At 39.0% G+C, this 16,883-nt stretch overlaps 1 protein-coding gene across 12 annotated transcripts in view; it reads left to right on the top strand.

Annotated features, from left to right (window-relative positions):
• Window positions 1-16,220, top strand: part of EIF4G3 (eukaryotic translation initiation factor 4 gamma 3) — a 390,751-nt gene extending 374,531 nt beyond the window's left edge. For all 12 annotated transcript variants that reach the window (XM_060089107.1, XM_060089108.1, XM_060089099.1 and 9 more), the window contains 3 exons: window positions 9,716-9,797; window positions 13,586-13,732; window positions 15,209-16,220. In XM_060089107.1, the coding sequence (XP_059945090.1) occupies window positions 9,716-9,797; window positions 13,586-13,732; window positions 15,209-15,390 (411 nt within the window). In that variant the 3' untranslated portion in view covers window positions 15,391-16,220. The remainder of the gene's footprint in view (window positions 1-9,715; window positions 9,798-13,585; window positions 13,733-15,208) is intronic.
• The last annotated feature ends 663 nt before the right edge of the window (window positions 16,221-16,883 follow it).

Genomic DNA, 16,883 nt, shown 5'->3' with positions numbered 1-16,883 from the left:
GTGGGTCAAAAAGGATCTTGCTGAGATTTATGTCATAGAGAGTTCTGCCTGTGTTTTCCTCTAAGAGTTTGATAGTTTCTGGCCTTACATTTAGGTCTTTAATCCATTTTGAGTTTATTTTTGTGTATGGTGTTAGGGAGTGTTCTAATTTCATTGTTTTACATGTAGCTGTCCAGTGTTCCCTGCACCACTTACTGAAGAGGCTGTCTTTTCTCCATTGTATATTCTTGCCTTCTTTATCAAAGATAAGGTGACCATATGTGTGTGGGTTTATCTCTGGGCTTTCTATCCTGTTCCATTGATCTATATTTCTGTTTTTGTGCCAGTACCATACTGTCTTGATTACTGTAGCTTTGTAGTATAGTCTGAAGTCAGGGAACCTGATTCCTCCAGCTCTGTTTTTCTTTCTCAAGATTGCTTTGGCTATTCGGGGTCTTTTGTGTTTCTAAACAAAGTGTTAAATTTTTTGTTCTAGTTCTGTGAAAAATGCCATTGGTATTTTGATAGAGATTCCATTGAATCTTTAGATTGCTTTGGGCAGTATAATCATTTTCACAGTGTTGATTATTCTAATCCAAGAACATGGTGTATCTCTGCATCTGTTTGTATCATCTTTAATTTCTTTCATCAGTGTCTTATAGTTTTCTGCATACAGGTCTTTTGTCTCCTTAGGTAGGTTTATTCCTAGGTATTTTATTCTTTTTGTTGCAGTGGTAGATGGGAGTGTTTCCTTAATTTCTCTTTCAGGTTTTTCATCATTAGTGTATAGGTATGCAAGAGATTTCTGTGCATTAATTTTGTATCCTGCTACTTTGCCAGATTCATTGATTAGCTCTAGTAGTTTTCTGGGAGCATCTTTAGGATTCTCTATGTATAGTATCATGTCATCTGCAAACAGTGACAGCTTTACTTCTTCTTTTCTGATTTGGATTCCTTTTATTTCTTTTTCTTCTCTGATTGCTGTGGCTAAAACTTCCAAAACTGTGTTGAATTTTTTTTTTTTTTTTTTTTTTTTTGCGGTACGCGGGCCTCTCACTGTTGTGGCTTCTCCCGTTCCGGAGCACGGGCTCCAGACGCACAGGCCCAGCGGCCATGGCTCATGGGCCTAGCTGCTCTGCGGCATGTGGGATTTTCCCGGACCTGGGCATGAACCCGTGTCCCCTACATCGGCAGGCGGACTCTCAACCACTGCGCCACCAGGGAAGCCCAACTATGTTGAATTTTAATAGTGGTGAGAGTGGACAACCTTGTCTTGTTCCTGATCTTAGTGGAAGTGGTTTCAGTTTTTCACCATTGAGAGCAGTGCTGTCTGTGGGTTTGTCATATATGGCCTTTATTATGTTGAGGTAGGTTCCCTCTATGCCTACTTTCTGGAGGGTTTTTATCATAAATGGGTGTTGAATTTTGTCAAAAGCTTTTTCTGCATCTCTTGAGATGATCATATGGTTTTTCTCCTTCAATTTGTAAATACAGTTTATCACATTGATTGATTTGCATATACTGAAGAATCCTTGCTTTCCTGGGATACACTTGATCATGGTGTATGATCCCTTTAGTGTGCTGTTGGATTCTGTTTGCTAGTATTTTGTTGAGGATTTTTGCATCTACGTTCATCAGTGATATTGGCCTGTAGTTTTCTTTCTGTGTGACATCTTTATCTGGTTTTGGTATCAGGGTGATGGTGGCCTTGTAGAATGAGTTGGGGAGTGTCCCTCTCTCTGCTATATTTTGGAAGGGTTTGAGAAGGATACGTGTTAGCTTTTCTCTAAATGTTTGGTAGAATTCGTCTGTGATCCATTTGGTCCTGGGCTTTTGTTTGTTGGAAGATTTTTAATCACAGACTCAATTTCAGTGCTTGTGATTGGTCTGTTTATATTTTCTATTTCTTCTGGTGCAGTCTCTGAAGGTTGTGCTTTTCTAAGAATTTGTCCATTTCTTCCAGGTTGTCCATTTTATTGGCATATAGTTGATTGTAGTAATCTCTCATGATCCTTTGTATTTCTATAGTGTCAGTTGTTACTTCTCCTTTTTCATTTCTAATTGTATTGATGAGAGTCTTCTCCCTTTTTTTGTTGATGAGTCTGGCTAATAGTTTATCAATTTTGTTTATCTTCTCAAAGAACCAGCTTTTAGTTTTATTGATCTTTGCTATTGTTTCCTTCATTTCTTTTTCATTTATTTCTGCTTTGATCTTTATGATTTCTTTCCTTCTGCTAACTTTGGGGTTTTTTTGTTCTTCTTTCTTTGATTGCTTTAGGTATAAGGTTAGGTTGTTTATTTGAGATGTTTCTTGAGGTAGGATTTTATTGCTATTATCTTCCCACTTAGAACTGCTTTTGCTGCATCCTGTAGATTTGGGGTTGTCGTGTTTTCATTGTCATTTGCTTCTAGGTATTTTTTGATTTCCCCTTTGATTTCTTCAGTGATCTCTTGGTTATTAAGTAGTGTATTGTTTAGCCTCCGTGTGTTTGTATTTTTTACAGATTTTTTTTCCTGCAGTTGATATCTAGTCTCATACCGTTGTGGCTGGAAAAGGTACTTGATACAATTTCAGTTTTCTTAAATTTACCAAGGCTTGATTGGTGACCCAAGATATGATCTATCTTGGAGAACATTCCATGAGCACTTGAGAAGGAAGTGTATTCTGTTGGTTTGGGATGGAATGTCCTATAAATATCAATTAAATCCGTCTTGTTTAATGTATCATTTAAAGCTTGTGTTTCCTTATTTATTTTCATTTTGGATGATCTGTCCGTGGGTGAAAGTGGGGTGTTAAAGTCCCCTACTATGATTGTCTTACTGTCGATTTCCCCTTTTATAGTTGTTAGCATTTGCCTTATGTATTGAGGTGCTCCTAAGTTGGGTGCATAAATATTTACGATTGTTTTATCTTCTTCTTGGATTGATCCCTTGTTCATTATTTAGTGTCCTTCTTTGTCTCTTGTAATAGTCTTTGTTTTAAAGTCTATTTTGTCTGATATGAGAATTGCTACTCCAGCTTTCTTTTGATTTCTATTTGCATGGAATATCTTTTTCCATCCCCTCACTTTCAGTCTGTATGTGTCCCTAGGTCTGAAGTGGGTCTCTTGTAGACAGCATATATATGGGTGTTGTTTTTGTATCTGTTCAGCCAGTCTATGTCTTTTGGTTGGAGCATTTAATCCATTTACATTTAAGGTAATTATCGACATGTATGTTCCTATTCCCATTTCCTTTATTGTTTTGGGTTTGTTATTGTAGGTCTTTTCCTTCTCTTGTGTTTCCTGCCTAGAGAAGTTCCTTTAGCATTTGTTGTGGAGCTGGTTTGGTGATGCTGAATTCTCTTAGCTTTTGCTTGTCTGTAAAGGTTTTAATTTCTCCATCAGGTCTGAATGAGATCCTTGCTGGGTAGAGTAATCTTGGTTGTATGTTCTTCCCTTTCATCACTTTAAATATGTCCTGCCACTCCCTTTGACTTGTAGAGTTTCTGCTGAAAGATCAGCTGTTAACCTTATGGGGATTCCCTTTTATGTTATTCGTTGTTTTTCTCTTGCTGCTTTTAATATTTTTTCTTTGTATTTAATTTTTGATAGTTTGATTAATGTGTGTGTCTTGGCATGTTTCTCCTTGGATTTATCCTGTATGTGACTCTGCGCTTCCTGGACTTGATTGACTCTTTCCTTTCCCATATTAAGGAAGTTTTCAACTATAATCTCTTCAAATATTTTCTCAGTCCCTTTCTTTTTCTCTTCTTCTTCTGGGACCCCTATAATTCGAATGTTGGTGTGTTTAATATTGTCCCAGAGGTCAATTATTTTCATTCTTTTTTCTTTATTGTGCTCTGCGGTAGTTATTTCCACTATTTTATCTTCCAGGTCACTTATCTGTTTTTCTGCCTCAGTTATTCTGCTATTGATTCCTTCTAGAGAATTTTTAATTTTATTTATTGTGTTGTTCATCATTGCTTTATGCTCTTTAGTTCTTCTAGGTCCTTGTTAAATGTTTTTTGTATTTTCTCCATTCTATTTCCAAGATTTTGGATCATCTTTACTATCATTATTCTGAATTCTTTTTCAGGTAGACTTCCTATTTCCTCTTTATTTGTTTAGTCTGGTGGGTTTTTACCTTGCTCCTTCATCTGCTGGTTGTTTCTCTGTCTTCTCGTTTTGCTTAACTTACTGTGTTTAGGGTCTCCTTTTCTCAGGCTGCAGGTTTGTGGTTCCTACTGTTTTTGATGTCTGTCCCCAGTGGCTAAGGTTGGTTCAGTGGGTTGTGTAGGCTTCCTGGTGGAGAGGACTAATGCCTGTGTTCTGGTGGATGAGGCTGGATCTTGTCTTTCTGGTGGGCAGCACCACGTCCGGTGGTGTGTTTTGGGGTGTTTGTGACCTTATTATGATTTTAGGCAGCCTATCTGCTAATGGGTGGGGTTGTGTTCCTGTCTTGCTAGTTGTTTGGCATAGGGTGTCCAGCACTGTAGCTTGCTGATCATTCAGTGGAACCTGGGTCTCAGCGTTGGAATGGAGATTTGTGGGAGAGCTTTCGCCATTTGATATGTGGAGCCGGGAGGTCTGTGGTGGACCAGTATCCTGAACTTGGCTCTCCCACCTCGGAGGCACAGGCCTGACACGTGGCCGGAGCACCAAGACCCTGTCAGCCACACGGCTCAGAAGAAACGGGAAATAAATAAATAAATAAATAAAATAAAGTTAATAAAATAAAAAATAATTATTAAAAAGTAATAAAAAATGAAAAGAAAGAAGAGAGCAACCAAACCAAAAAACAAATCCACCAATGATAACAAGTGCTAAAAACTAAACTAGGGCTTCCCTGGTGGCGCAGTGGTTGAGAGTCCGCCTGCCGATGCAGGGGACACGGGTTCGTGCCCCGGTCCAGGAAGATCCCACATGCCGCGGAGCGGCTGGACCCGTGTGCCATGTCCGCTGAGCCTGCGCGTCCGGAGCCTGTGCTCCACAACGGGAGAGGCCACAACAATGAGAGGCCCGCATACCGCAAAGAAAAAAAAAAACTATACTAAAAAAAAGAATAAAAACAGACAGACAGAACCCTCGGACAGATGGTAAAAGCAAAGCTATACAGACAAAATCACACAAAGAAGCATACACATATGCACTCACAAAAAGAGAAAAAGGAAAAAAAATCTATCTATCTATCTATCTATCTATCTATATATAAAAGGAGGAAGAGAGCAACCAAATCAGTAAATAAACCTACCAGTGATAATAAACTCTAAATAGTAAACTAAGATAAACATAAAACCAGGAACAAATTAGATGCAGAAAGCAAACCTCAAGTCTACAGTTGCTCCTGAAGTCCACCGCTTCAATTTTGGGTTGATTCGTTGTCTGTTCAGGTATTCCACAGATGCTGGTACATCAAGTTGATTGTGGAGATTTAATCCACTGCTCCTGAGGCTGCTGGGAGAGATTTCCCTTTCTCTCATTTGTTCGCACAGCTCCTGGGTTTCAGCCTTGGATCTGGCCCCGCCTCTGTGTGTAGGTCTCCTGAGGGAATCCGTTCTTCACTCAGACAGGATGGGGTTAAAGTAGCAGCTGATTAGTGGGCTCTGGCTCACTCAGGTCGGGCAGGAGGGAGGGGTACGGAATGCGGGGAGAGCCTGTGGCGGTAGAGGCTGGTAGAGGCTGGTGTGCCGTTGTAACAGCCTGTGGCACACAGTGTGTTCTCCCGGGGAAGTTTTCCCTGGATCACAGGACTAGTGGCGGGGTGCACAGTCTCCGGGAGGGGAGGTGTGGATAGTAACCTGTGCTTGTACACAGGCTTCTTGGTGGCTGCAACAGCAGCCTTAGCATCTCATGCCCATCTCTGGGGTCTCCGCTGATAGCCGCGGCTCGCACCTATCTCTGGAGCTCGTTTAGGTGGTGCTCTGAATCCCCTCTCCTCGCGCACCCTGAAACAATGGTCTTTTGCCTCTCAAGCAGGTCCAGACTCTTTCCCGGACTCCTTCCCGGCTAGCTGTGGCACACTAGCCTCCTTCAGGCTGTGTTCACGCAGCCAACCCCAGTCCTCTCCCTGGGATCTCACCTCCAGAGCCCAAGCCTCAGCTCCCAGCCCCGACCCATCTCAGCCGGTGCGTGAGCAGACAAACCTCTCGGGCTGGTGAGAGCTGGTCGGCACCGATCCTCTGCAGGAATCTCTGCGCTTTGCCCTCTGCACCCCTGTTGCTGCGCTCTCCTCTGTGGCTCCGAAGCTTCCCCCTGCCTCACCCCCCTCGCCCCATCTCCACCAGTGAAGGGACTTTCTACTGTGTGGAAACTTTTCCCCCTTCACAGCTCCCTCCTAGAGGAGCAGGTCCTGTCCCTATTCTTTTGTCTCTGTTTTTTTTTCTTTTGCCCTACCCAGGTACCTGGGGAGCTTCTTGCCTTTTGGGAAGTCTGAGGTCTTCTGCCAGCATTCAGTAGGTGTCCTGTAGGAGCTGTTCCACATGTAGATGTATTTCTGATGTATTTGTGGGGAGGAAGGTGATCTCCACATCTTACTCCTCTGCCATCTTGAAGGTCTCCTTGCTCTTTCAGTCTTGTAGTACCCATTCTTTTATATTCTACAGGTTAGTCACCTCTCCCATCCCAAACTCATGCATTTGGTTTTGAACCAAAATGGTGTTTTAAAATTTTATTTCTTTTTTTAAAATACTTATTTATTTAATTTATTTATTTGGTTGCCCTGGGTCTTAGTTGCAGCAGGCAGGCAGACTCCTTATTTGCAGTTCGCCGGCTCCTTAGTTGTGGCCTGCAGACATGCAGACTCTTAGTTGCAGCATGTGTGTATGATCTAGTTCCCTGACCAGGGATCGAACCCTGGCCCCCTCCATTGGGAGCGCGGAGGCCTATCCAGTGTGCCACCAGGGAAGTCCCTTAGTAATTTAATTCTGTTTACATTTATCTTCTTAAATTAGACAGGTTTTTTTTCAGTCTTGTCAGGACATTTTAAATTCTGACTTGGTCATAAATTTTGCTTGCCATCTTTTTCACTTTGTATCCTCCTTGCATTTCAGTAATATGTCAACTTTGTCCTCATTCGAGTTATGGGTAAAATGTGTGAATGGGGTAGGACTAAGGATAAAGCAGCATACTTTTTAGGACCAAATCTCACCCCACCCCTGTGGACATTTCAGCTATTAACTTGCTTATTATTTCACATCATTCTACTGTCTAGTTCACCTTTTCATCTTGTCCATAAGGGGATATCTCTTATTAGATAATTTGTCAAATGTCTTGCTAAAGTCTAGAAAAGTGAAGGCTGTATCCATCTGAGCTACCATATACTGATCGTATCAGAAAAGGAAAGAAGGTTAGTTGAGCATGACTTGTTTTTCATGTATGTATTTATTCCTCTTAACATAATCATCTCTTTCCGCTGTAAGACTTTTAAACCATTCATATGATAGTTTGTTATAGATTTTAGCATAGAATCAGCATCAGGCTTTCCGGTATATTATTGACATCAGACACCTTCTTTTATGTTTTAAAAGTCAGGTCAGTGTTTGCATACTTCACATCATTCTCTTTCTCCTTGATTTTTCATAGATTTCAGCATTTTGGTCTTTTACTTCTTCTATTTCTCATGTATTGCAAAATGATGCTGTTTTTACCTCTTTGTCCATGTTGGGCTTCATTTTTTAAATATTAGTATTTATTCTGCCTAGTCCAGACCAACAATTATTCTCATTAAATAGAAGATGAAGGGTAAATTTTACTGAATGTAAATTATACCTAATAAAGGTGACTTTTAAAAAAGGAGCAAGAAGACAAAAACATAATGGTCACTGAGCTGACAATACATATAAGGTGTTTGTTGCTCTGTGTCTGATACTGGTACTATATAATAATCTGATTTTGCTTATCAGTTCCAATTAGAGGACCCATCTTCCTTATTGTTCCGTGCTTTTTTGTTAACATCTTTGCTTAATCTTTAGTGTTCTTATACTTTTCTTCGTGTCTTTTCTATTCTTGAATGTTAGAATTACAGTATGTGGCTTTATTTGGTAGAAGAAATATGCAATTTGTTTCTTTAAAACAGAAGAAACAGTTAGATGGTTTGGAAGTGTTACTTATTATCTAATCACATTTAGCTAATTTGTTTATTTTTCTCAGACTCCGCTTGAAGTCTAATCCTTGGGGACTTCAAATGATATTCAATTGAAATAGCTCTACAACGTGTTTATAAAATATTGTTGGGCCAAAAAGTAATGGTGTGTTTTTATTCTCTCATCTATTCTTCAAAAATACTTGTTCAGACTTTGCAGAAGTAATTTCTGGGGCTAGAGCAGCTTTGGCTTCAGCCTGTGTATCTTTTAAAGAGGTATACCAGCAACTGGCTGTGACACATAAATCCTCATGGAATCTTTTATGCATAGTTCTTGCCGCACCCTCTCCTCAGCCTCAGCTGTCAGCAGTGCCACCACGTGTTTCCGTCCTGTGGGAAAAGATCGGTAGCAAAAGGTATCACGGCCCTCTGTGTTCAGCTCTGCCAGTGTCCCACAGAGCCAGCCATCTGACTTGTTAACCAGTCTTAATTCTGCTCTCAGGAAGCCACCAGTTCCTCCCAGGTGATGTGCGAGGTTAGATATTCAACAGAGAGAGAGCTGCTGGTTAGTCTGTGTCAGTTCTAAAGTTCATAAACGTTAAACTGATCTCTGAATATCTTTGAGGTTCTTAGCTTTCTAACACTTACGTTTAAAATGACATCTTTAATTTTTTCCTAGCTAGTCATTTTAAGCCTGACTCTTTCAGTAGAAAATACTATGCTCTGCTATTAAAAGAAGCTGAGATAAACATTAATTCTGTTCACAGGCATAAGGAGCATAAACTCTGGAAAATATTTGAAATACCTGCCTAGAAAATGGCTGCTTTTGTTTGTCTTTTCCTTTTGCTAGTCATCTGGTTTAGTATAGTGGGTTTTTTTCTTTGAATTTTAATTTATTTTATTTTTATACAGCAGGTTCTTGTTAGTTATCTGTTTTATACACATCAGTGCATATATATCAATCCCAATCTCCCAGTTCATCCCACCACCCCACCACCCCCCGCTTTCCCCCCTTGGTGTCCATACTAGTATGGTGTTTTATAGCAAAAAGATAAGAGCTTAAGAGAAACTAAAAAATAAATTGGGGGCCCATTTACTCTATTTGCCTTATCTCTAAATACATTTTTTTGCCATCCTTAGAAAAGAGTAATAGTTTTCTCACCACCACCTGAAGGGTTTGTTTGAGGTAATGCTTGAAATGAACCTCCAAGTCACATTAAAATGAAGATGAGAAAGCAGTGTTAGTACATCAAAACATAGTTGCACACTACTGAGCAAAGTAGGCTTTAAAATACTGTGTGGTTGTGGTGTAGTTGTTCTTTCAACTTTATAGATTTGGATAGATCATCTTAGTATGGCTTATTTATTGAGAAGGGAAAATGCTTTTAAATGGTTACGTTTCTAAACGTATATAGTACACAGCACTGTTTAACTGAATGAGCAAAGGATAGGGGATAGTAAGCTCTCTGAAAATGAAATGCTGCTACTGAGAGCATTTTCGGACAGAACTGGCGATAGCCCCAGTATTTTCTGGTGAATTAGGAGACTAATTTTTACAAGAAAGTTGAACATGATCCCATCTGCCCTTAGAGCCAGACAAAGCCAGGTTTAGGGGAAAATAATTTCTCTGGTGTGCAAGGGTACCTTTAACTATTCTATTTACTTTTGATTTCAGGCTAACCTAGATGAAAGCCAGATGAGTTCACCTACATTCCTTAGAGCTTTAATGACAGCTGTTTGTAAAGCAGCTATTATAGGTAAGTAATATTTCTGAAGGCAGCTCTTAACACCTGAAATCCCCTGTATGTCAACTGCTGATGAGATGATGTGGGTCAGAGTTTATATTGCCCTCCAAACTTGCCCTGTAAAGCTCAGTTTCTGTGCCAAATGGATACCATGTCTCTCTGTAATGCCTGGCTGTCTCAGGCAGGGGGGTGAATAGCTGCTCTGCCTGCAGAGAGCCCAGATGCGAGCAGTTGCTGCGTGCCTTGTGTTCCTCAGTTCAACGGAAGTTGGTGCATGATCCTTGGGTTGTTTTATACTCTGCTACATGTGACTTTTCCTTTACTTTTCACCTCCAACATTCAAAGCCTCCTGTCTTCCATTGAAGAGTTTTAAAGAACAGTTTGACTATTCTTATTTAATATCAATGAAGGGCTAATCTCAACAGAAAAGCCATTATATGTAAATACATATATGAGGAAAGAAAATACCAATTATTTCTCCTGCTTTATGTTGACTTTATATGATAAGACATAGGTGGATAGGATTCAAATTGGTAAAAAACCTAAATGTTCCAAGCTGCATATAGTTTTTACCAGTACTTCATGAGATCATCCACTTAGTCTCAGACAGAAATCCACATTTCTGTCACTGAAGTAGAAAAAAAAAAGAAATCTGTCAGCTCAAAAGTTGTTCAGAATTTCAGGTCTGTCTTTATCATTATAGAGATAGCTTCAGAGTTTAAGATGAATGTTTTTTCAGATGAATGTTTTTCCAATGTTACTTCTTTACCAAGGAAAATAACAGGCTAAGTGGAAAGTCTTCATTAAAATTTTTAAAGTAATTTTCAGCATCTATACAACCATAAGACTTTGGTGTTTTAATATCAGAGTTGTAAAGTATAGAAGGTGCTTTTAAAAACAAGATTGTGGGGCTTCCCTAGTGGCACAGTGGTTGAGAGTCTGCCTGCCGATGCAGGGGACACGGGTTCGTGCCCTGGTCCGGGAAGATCCCACATGCCGCGGAGTGGCTGGGCCCGTGAGCCATGGCCGCTGAGCCTGCGCATCCACAACGGGAGAGGCCACAACAGTGAGAGGCCCGCGTACCGCAAAAAAAAAAAAGAAAAAACAAGATTCTGTCCCAGTGCTAACTTACAGAAGAAATAAAACTGTGTGCTTAAGCTTGCACAAGCCTCTTAGATAGTCTCATCCACTAGAGGGCAGACAGCAGAAGCAAGAAGAACTACAGCTCTGCAGCCTGTGGAACAAAAACCACATTCACAGAAAGATAGACAAAATGAAAAGGCAGAGGACTATGTACTGGATGAAGGAACAAGATAAAACCCAGAAAAACAACTAAATGAAGTGGAGATAGGCAACCTTCCAGAAAAAGAATTCAAAATATTGATAGAGAAGATGACCCAGAACCTCGGAAAAAGAATGGAGGCAAAGATTGAGAAGATGCAAGAAATGTTTAACAAAGACCTAGAAGAATTAAAGAACAAACACCTAGAATAATTAAAGAACAAACAAACAGAGATGAACAATACAATAACTGAAATGAAAAATACACTAGAAGGAATCAATAGCACAATAACTGAGGCAGAAGAACGGATTGAGACCTGGAAGACAGAATGGTGGAATTCACTGCCTCGGAACAGAATAAAGAAAAAAGAATAAAAAGAAATGAAGACAGCCTAAGAGATCTCTGGGATAGCATTAAACACAACAACATTCGCATTATAGGGTTCCCAGAAGGAGAAGAGAGAGAGAAAGGACCCGAGAAAATATCTGAAGAGGTTATAGTTGAAAACTTCCCTAACATGGGAAAGGAAATAACCACCTAAGTCCAGGAAGCGCAGAGAGTCCCAGGCAGGAGAAACCCAAGGAGAAACACACCGAAACACATAGTAATCAAATTGACAAAAATTAAAGACAAACAAAAATTATTGAAAGCAACAAGGGAAAAACGACGACATACAAGGGAACTCCCATAAGGTTAACAACTGATTTCACAGCAGAAACACCACAAGCCAGAAGGGAGTGACACAATATATTTAAAGTGATGAAAGGGAAGAACTGACAACCAAGATTACTCTACCCAGCAAGGATCTCATTCAGATTCGATGGAGAAATCAAAAACTTTACAGACAAGCAAAAGCTGAGAGAATTCAGCACCACCAAACCAGCTCTACAACAAATGCTAAAGGAACTTCTCTAAGTGGGAAACACAAGAGAAGAAAAGAACCTACAAAAACAAACCCGAAACAATTAAGAAGATGGTAATAGGAACATACATATCCATAATTACCTTAAATGTGAATAGATTAAATGCTCCAACCAAAAGACACAGGTTTGCTGAATGGATACAAAAACAAGACCCATCTATATGCTGTCTACAAGAGACCCACTTCAGACCTAGGGACACATACAGACTGAAAGTGAGGGGATCGAAAAAGATATTCCATGCAAATGGAAATCAAAAGAAAGCTGGAGTAGCAATACTCATATCAGATAAAATAGACTTTAAAATAAAGAATGTTACAAGAGACAAGGACACTACATGATGTTCAAGGGCTCAATACATAAGGCAGCTGCTTACAGCTGTAAAAGAGGAAATCGACAGTAACACAATAATAGCGGGGGACTTTAATACCTCACCTAAACCAATGGACAGATCATCCAGACAGAAAATTAGTAAGGAAACACAAGCTTTAAATAACACAGTAGACCAGATAGATTTAATTGATATTTATAGGAGATTCCATCCGAAAACAGCAGATTACACTTTCTTCTCAACTGCACATGGTACATTCTCCAGGATAGATCACATCTTGGGTCACAAATCAAGCCTCGATAAATTTAAGAAAATTGAAATCATATCAAGCAACTTTTCCAACCACAATGCTATGAGATTAGAAGTCAATTACAGGGAAAAAAACGTAAAAAACACAAACACATGGAGGTTAAACAATACATTACTAAATAACGAAAGATCATTGAAGAAATCAAAGAGGAAATCAAAAAATACCTAGAGACAAATGACAACGAAAACACGACGATCCAAAACCTATGGGTTACAACAAAAGCAGTTTTAAGAGGGAAGTTTTTAGCAATACAATCCTACCTCAAGAAACAAGAAAAATCTCAAATAAACCATTTAACCTTACACCTAAAGGAACTAGAGAAAGAAGAACAAATAAAACCCAAAGTTAGTAGAAGGAAAGAAATCATAAAGATCAGAGCAGAAGTAAATGAAATAGAAACAAAGAAAACAATAGCAAAGATCAATAAAGCTAAAAAACAAAAACAAAAAACCACGCATGCTTCTAGGCCCTGAGCATGCTTTTCTTAGCCCTTTTTTTTTTAACTGTGCCTTTCCCTCAGAAGGCTCAGATTAAATGTGTTGTTTGCCACTGTCACAGTTAGTCCTCATCCTGACAGTAATAATAAAATGGTTCTAATTCTTTTACCCTTGTGAAAAGATTTTATATGAACTATCACTTTAATTTCCTTTCTAATTCCTTTTGTAGTTTGAAATGTCATGAAACCACTGTCCCTGTTTCATTACGATTAAAGATAAAGAACTGAGTGTGCTGCTCTTGAGGGAACCCAGCACTCTAAATATATCCCCCCCCAACTATATTTTTGTTTGTTTGTTTCAGGGAGAATATCCCATTAAGAATTTCAGAAAATTTTGGGTTTCAAAATCTTTGCCTTGGACCCCCTTGCTTCCTCTTTCCTTGCAGTCATGTGTGTCTTATCGACTCAGAAAATTGAAAATGGCTCTGTGTGTTAATGCTCAGTTCTTCTATCACCTCCAGCCGACTGTTCTACCTTCCGAGTAGACACTGCTGTTATCAAGCAGAGAGTGCCGATCTTAATCAAGTACCTAGACTCAGATACGGAGAAGGAACTGCAAGCACTTTATGCACTACAAGCATCAATAGTAAAACTTGATCAACCTGCCAGTAAGTTTACCTCTTGCTACAATTAACCCAACCAGAGGGTGAGATTTATCCAGGCCAAGACATGAGAGATGGTTGGATGGGCTTGAACAGTGGATAATAGAAGAATCACTAATTACAAAAACTCAGATAACCAATAACTTTAATAGACCTGAACGTTTTTAAGTGTTTGACTTTTATGAGAAAATGATAACAAGAACACTAGTTTATATTAGAGATTTAATCCTCATCCTAGGGCAGGTCTGTCTAATAGACTTTCTGCAATGATGGAAATGTATCTCTGTCATGCAGTATGGTAACCATGAGCCACACATATCAGTTGAGCACTTAAATGTGGCTACTGTGACTGAGGAAATAAATTTCATTTAATTTAAATGTAAATAGCCACATGTGGTTAGTGGCTACCCTATTGGACAATGCAGGTCTAGGGCATCTTGACATTAGCATATGTGCAGTACAGTTTTTCGCCTTCTTAGACACAGGTCTTAATAATGAAAGAGGATGATACTCTTCAGAATCCTCAGATACCCAACAAAGACATTAAGGCAGTTTAGACTAATTTTCAGTTAATAGTTATGATTAATTCTGGCTAACCAGACAAATAAGGTAACCTGAATACCAGAGTCTTAGTGATGCTGGTAAATTAACTGAATTGTATTAAATCTTGAAAATTCAGTTGAAACTTGTGAAAGTGGATAGTAAATACTTGGCTATTTTAGAGATAGCACTGAAGTAGTTCTTTGGCATTTCCTTAGGCTGTAGCATTTTCAGGGTTTTCCTTCTTGGCTAGTGCTATTAAATCCCTCTGGGAAATAAAGGAAAAGATTGAAACAATCCTCAGGGTGTAACTGAAGAGACATTCTATCTTTAAATCTCTCTTTTTTGAACAATAATATAAGCTAAGTTTCCACTGTGAGAGCAAAACAGAGGATTAAAATTGCCCAGATCATCTGGACATTGAAAACAATAAACCACGACTATCATTTCACTGGATAAAATCCAGATGAGATAGTTTTTACCCTTTTTTTCATATGAATTATTACTCTTTTCATTTTGAAAATAACATTGGGGGGGGAAGTACATTCTGCCTTTTTCTCCCAAAATATGTAAAAATAATATATTTTTATTGTAAAATTTCAAACAAAATGTATAAAGAAGAAAGTAAAAAAAAGTATTCTTATATTTAATTTTTAAGTGTTTAGGGTGAGAACTACCTGATATCAAACAACTCAGCAATATCAGAAAATAGTTCAAATTGAACAAAATAATAGGAATAGGAAGTAGTTTAGACTGCTTAAATCTTTTCCCATTCTTTAGACAAATGGTTTTGCTCTTATGCTATCAAGAGGGAGTGTGATGAAGTGTCATGGATGCTCTTATCCTGGGGAGTTCATGTGCATCCATTCACTGCTTGGAAATACGGTCTTCTCACAGCTACAGTGCCCCCAGAACTGATGGTTTATTTTCACCTCCTTGCAGATTTGCTACGGATGTTTTTTGATTGCCTGTATGACGAGGAGGTGATCTCTGAGGATGCCTTCTACAAATGGGAAAGCAGCAAGGACCCCGCAGAGCAGAATGGGAAGGGTGTGGCCCTGAAATCTGTCACAGCATTCTTCACATGGCTGCGGGAAGCAGAAGAGGAGTCTGAGGATAACTAAAACTTCAAATACACAAAATGAAACAAAAGAAACAATTTAAGTATTTTTATAAAAAGTGTCACGTCTTCGCCAATCACAGTGCAGCAAGGCCAATTCTCGCAGAAACCCCCACGTGTGCACGAGTGGGAGAGGGGAAAGAGAAAGAAAGGTGATCATGGAGGAAAAAGGTACTGGAAAAAAGTAAACTTCAAACCTGAGGGCGGGAGCACTAAAACCAAAATACATGTATTATTTATAGAAAGTATTTTCTGTTTTAATCTTTTCTTTTTAAACGAGGACTCATACTTTAAAAAAAAAACATCTGTTTAGCAAAAAAAAAAAAAGTTGAGAACTTTTAATTTATTTTAAGGACTGCAAATGCCAGTGTAATTTTTTAATTTGCAGTTTCTGTAAACAACTTGTATAATAGAAAAGCAGAGAAATAAATTTCCCTCCCCTTCAGATGCACCTCACGTTTGTTTTAAAGCATAGTATTTAGTCCAGATTTAAGAAGGTTTGGGGTGAACAAGGTAAGAAAGATTATTATTTTTTTTTTGGCATCAAATCTTTCTGCCTGCCTCTCAGCTTGCTTCAGAAAATAAAAAGATCAAAATAGTAATCAAAACATACATAACCTTGGAACAGAAGGAAATGCTGTGGACCAGAGAACTCCAAGAATTGTTTTAAAAAAAAGTGCTACCCTGGGAAAAGTACTCTTAATACTTTTGAAATCTTTAGAGCAACTTTAAGGCTTGTAAATACATAGAACAAATATTTAAAAAAACAAAAAGAAATTGACTCAATACTATTTCTTTTCACTTTCAAAATATAAAGAACAAAATAAAGACAAACGTTGCAAGTTTAAAAGAAAGTAAAGTGACTTCTCCTTTTGACAGCTGCTGCATGTGCGCCCATCTCTGGGAGGTGCTGTCTGGCTTCTCGCTGTCTAATCAAAATCACTTCTGAAGTAGGGGAGAGAGTGAGAGAGAGAGTGAGAGAGAGAGAGAGAGTGTGTGTGTGTGTGTGTGTGTGTCTGTCTGTCTGCCTGCCTGCCTGCCTGTGTGTCCACAGTTGGAAAAGGCAGGCTACTTTGTGGGTAAAGGAGGATGCTTGTGCTTGGGTGGGAGAGCTTCTCTGAAGTCCAGGGGACGCTTCTTTCCAACACCAACTAGAAATGCATTTGTGGTAGGAACAAACCTAACAGCAATATTTTAAATAACCACGTGTTCCACTCTATGTATTTGGATTAGGGGCACTAATTCAATTTGATACTACCACTACCACTGATTTTTAAAATCATCATTGCTGCCAGTGCTTAAGAAACGCAAAGATGTCTTCTAAAAAATGAAAGAAACCAAAGCTAAATTACACTTTTTAAAAAGTGGGTGTGGGGTCTAAAACCAAACCAATACCATGTGTGAAAATCACATTTTTCCCAACTTCAGCTTCACTCAAGCCATTCTGGTGAGTATAAAACAAACTGTGGTTTGGGCCTCTGTTTCTCTGACAGATAT

This window comes from Mesoplodon densirostris, chromosome 2 (assembly GCF_025265405.1).
Source record: "Mesoplodon densirostris isolate mMesDen1 chromosome 2, mMesDen1 primary haplotype, whole genome shotgun sequence".
Lineage (NCBI taxonomy): Eukaryota > Metazoa > Chordata > Mammalia > Artiodactyla > Ziphiidae > Mesoplodon > Mesoplodon densirostris.
The sequence above is the reverse complement of the archived record's forward strand: the minus strand, read 5'-3'. Positions and strand labels throughout refer to the sequence as shown.